The sequence below is a fragment of the Alligator sinensis genome, unplaced genomic scaffold, assembly GCF_000455745.1.
Source record: "Alligator sinensis unplaced genomic scaffold, ASM45574v1 scaffold166_1, whole genome shotgun sequence".
NCBI lineage: Eukaryota > Metazoa > Chordata > Crocodylia > Alligatoridae > Alligator > Alligator sinensis.
This window is the reverse complement of record NW_005842098.1, coordinates 1,592,207-1,594,544: the sequence shown is the minus strand read 5'-3', so window position 1 is coordinate 1,594,544 and position 2,338 is coordinate 1,592,207. Positions and strand designations below refer to the sequence as shown.

General features: G+C 52.8%; 2 protein-coding genes across 2 annotated transcripts; one reads left to right on the top strand and one right to left on the bottom strand.

The window, feature by feature from the left end:
* The first annotated feature begins 736 nt into the window (after positions 1 to 736).
* On the top strand, positions 737 to 1,540 carry LOC102385431 (histone H2B 8-like). Its single transcript, XM_006024178.3, has one exon. The coding sequence runs from the start codon at positions 915 to 917 to the stop codon at positions 1,413 to 1,415; it is 501 nt and encodes a 166-aa protein (XP_006024240.3). The 5' UTR covers positions 737 to 914; the 3' UTR covers positions 1,416 to 1,540.
* Positions 1,541 to 1,720: 180 nt separating this feature from the next.
* Positions 1,721 to 2,244, bottom strand: LOC102385673 (histone H4-like). Its single transcript, XM_006024179.3, has one exon. It carries the CDS (start codon positions 2,156 to 2,158, stop codon positions 1,847 to 1,849), a length of 312 nt encoding a protein of 103 aa, XP_006024241.1. The 5' UTR covers positions 2,159 to 2,244; the 3' UTR covers positions 1,721 to 1,846.
* Between the last annotated feature and the right edge of the window lie 94 nt (positions 2,245 to 2,338).

The following is a 2,338-nucleotide window of genomic DNA, read 5'->3' as shown; positions in this document are numbered from 1 at the left end:
TTCCGTGTGCTCATTATGTCGGGTCGCGGCAAAGGCGGCAAGGGGCTGGGGAAAGGCGGCGCCAAGCGCCACAGGAAGGTGCTGCGGGACAACATCCAGGGCATCACTAAGCCGGCCATCCGCCGCCTGGCTCGGCGCGGCGGCGTGAAGCGCATCTCCGGCCTCATCTACGAGGAGACCCGCGGGGTGCTCAAGGTCTTCCTGGAGAACGTGATCCGCGACGCCGTCACCTACACGGAGCACGCCAAGCGCAAGACCGTCACCGCCATGGACGTGGTCTACGCGCTCAAGCGCCAGGGCCGCACCCTCTACGGCTTCGGCGGCTGAGCTGCCTGTCCTAAACCCTCAGCAAAACATCTGTATCTAAGGCTCTTTTCAGAGCCACCCACTTTTTCACAATAAGAGCTGTTCGCTGCTGTTGTGGTTTTTTTCTGTAAGCAAAAGCCTTATTTCAACCGGAGTTCAGAAAAAGCAGATCTGCGTAGTATCGTTCTCCCTGGCAATATACAAGCGTTTATCGTTGCTCGTCTTAAACCAACATTTATTGGAATTTAGAGCATAATTTTAATTTAACGCAATTAGTTAAAACGTACCAACTTTATGAACTCATGATTGCTTAAAAGAAACATGAAAAGCTGCTTTGGGAGCTGGCCGAGCGCGCTGTGTCAGAGGGCACCAAGGCTTTCACCAAGTACACCAGCTCTAAGTAGACACGCTATATTAGCAATGTACTTAAATACAAAGATATAGATGGTAAATCAATTGAGCTGTGAGAATCTGACCAGACTTGTATAGGTACAAAGGGGTTTTTAAAGTAAGTGCTTCCACAGTATTGATAGTCACTGTTCTGGGATACTGGCTTCAAGCAAGGGTGAATGGGAGAACGTCTATAATGACGCGATTTCTTTTTACCAATGGGAACGCTGAATCTAGAATACCCTAATTTGCATAACACCCTTATAAATAAAGGAGCAGCCACCATTGCATTCACGTTGTTGTTCAGCTACTGGGAAGTCTTGAAAAAAATCCTTGAAATGCCAGAACCAGCGAAATCTGCTCCTGCGCCGAAGAAGGGCTCAAAAAAAGCCGTGACCAAGACTCAGAAGAAGGGGGATAAAAAGCGGAAGAGAACCAGGAAAGAGAGCTACTCCATCTACGTGTACAAGGTGCTGAAGCAGGTGCACCCGGACACCGGCATCTCGTCCAAAGCCATGGGCATCATGAACTCCTTCGTGAACGACATCTTCGAGCGCATCGCCGGGGAGGCGTCCCGCCTGGCGCACTACAACAAGCGCTCGACCATCACGTCCCGGGAGATCCAGACCGCCGTGCGCCTGCTGCTGCCCGGGGAGCTGGCCAAGCACGCCGTGTCCGAGGGCACCAAGGCTGTCACCAAATACACCAGCTCCAAGTAGACACGCTATATTAGCAACACTGTTAATACCTAACCAACTAAAAGGCTCTTTTAAGAGCCACCCAAGATATCTCTGAAAGAGCGTAATTGCTGATGACAGATTTAAAGAGAGAATTTTGTTTAAGCTCCTAGGTATTAAGAGTTGTGGAAAGCAACTACTTTGTACGGGGCCGCCTGTATTATTTAGGACAGGATTCTGCACTGTACATAAGTGAGAAAATAATATATCGAACCCCGTTAGCAATGAGAACTAATAAAAGCCTTTTTAACTGGGAAACCGTCCTTACAGTTTCAAAATCACGCGATTTTACATAGAATTATGGACTTGTCTAGAAGGGCAACAGCAGCGAACAGCTCTTATTGTGAAAAAGTGGGTGGCTCTGAAAAGAGCCTTAGATACAGATGTTTTGCTGAGGGTTTAGGACGGGCAGCTCAGCCGCCGAAGCCGTAGAGGGTGCGGCCCTGGCGCTTGAGCGCGTAGACCACGTCCATGGCGGTGACGGTCTTGCGCTTGGCGTGCTCCGTGTAGGTGACGGCGTCGCGGATCACGTTCTCCAGGAAGACCTTGAGCCCCCCGCGGGTCTCCTCGTAGATGAGGCCGGAGATGCGCTTCACGCCGCCGCGCCGAGCCAGGCGGCGGATGGCCGGCTTAGTGATGCCCTGGATGTTGTCCCGCAGCACCTTCCTGTGGCGTTTGGCGCCGCCTTTCCCCAGCCCCTTGCCGCCTTTACCGCGACCCGACATAACTAAGAGAAGCACAGGCTGCAGAGTGTGCGGCTGGCTGGGTGACGTATAAGTATATTCCCTGGGAGCCGACCTGATTGAAAACTGAGAGGAGGAAAAGAGGGCGGGAGAGAGCCCGCCGGGGCTGAGGGGGCGGGAGCGAGGCCCGCGGCTCCTCCCCTCCCGCCCGCCCCCCCCCGC

Excerpts from the sequence above, each read along its gene's own strand:
- LOC102385431 (XM_006024178.3), top strand. The coding sequence starts at position 915 with ATGGGAACGCTGAATCTAGAATACCCTAATTTGCATAACACCCTTATA.
- LOC102385673 (XM_006024179.3), bottom strand. The coding sequence starts at position 2,158 with ATGTCGGGTCGCGGTAAAGGCGGCAAGGGGCTGGGGAAAGGCGGCGCC.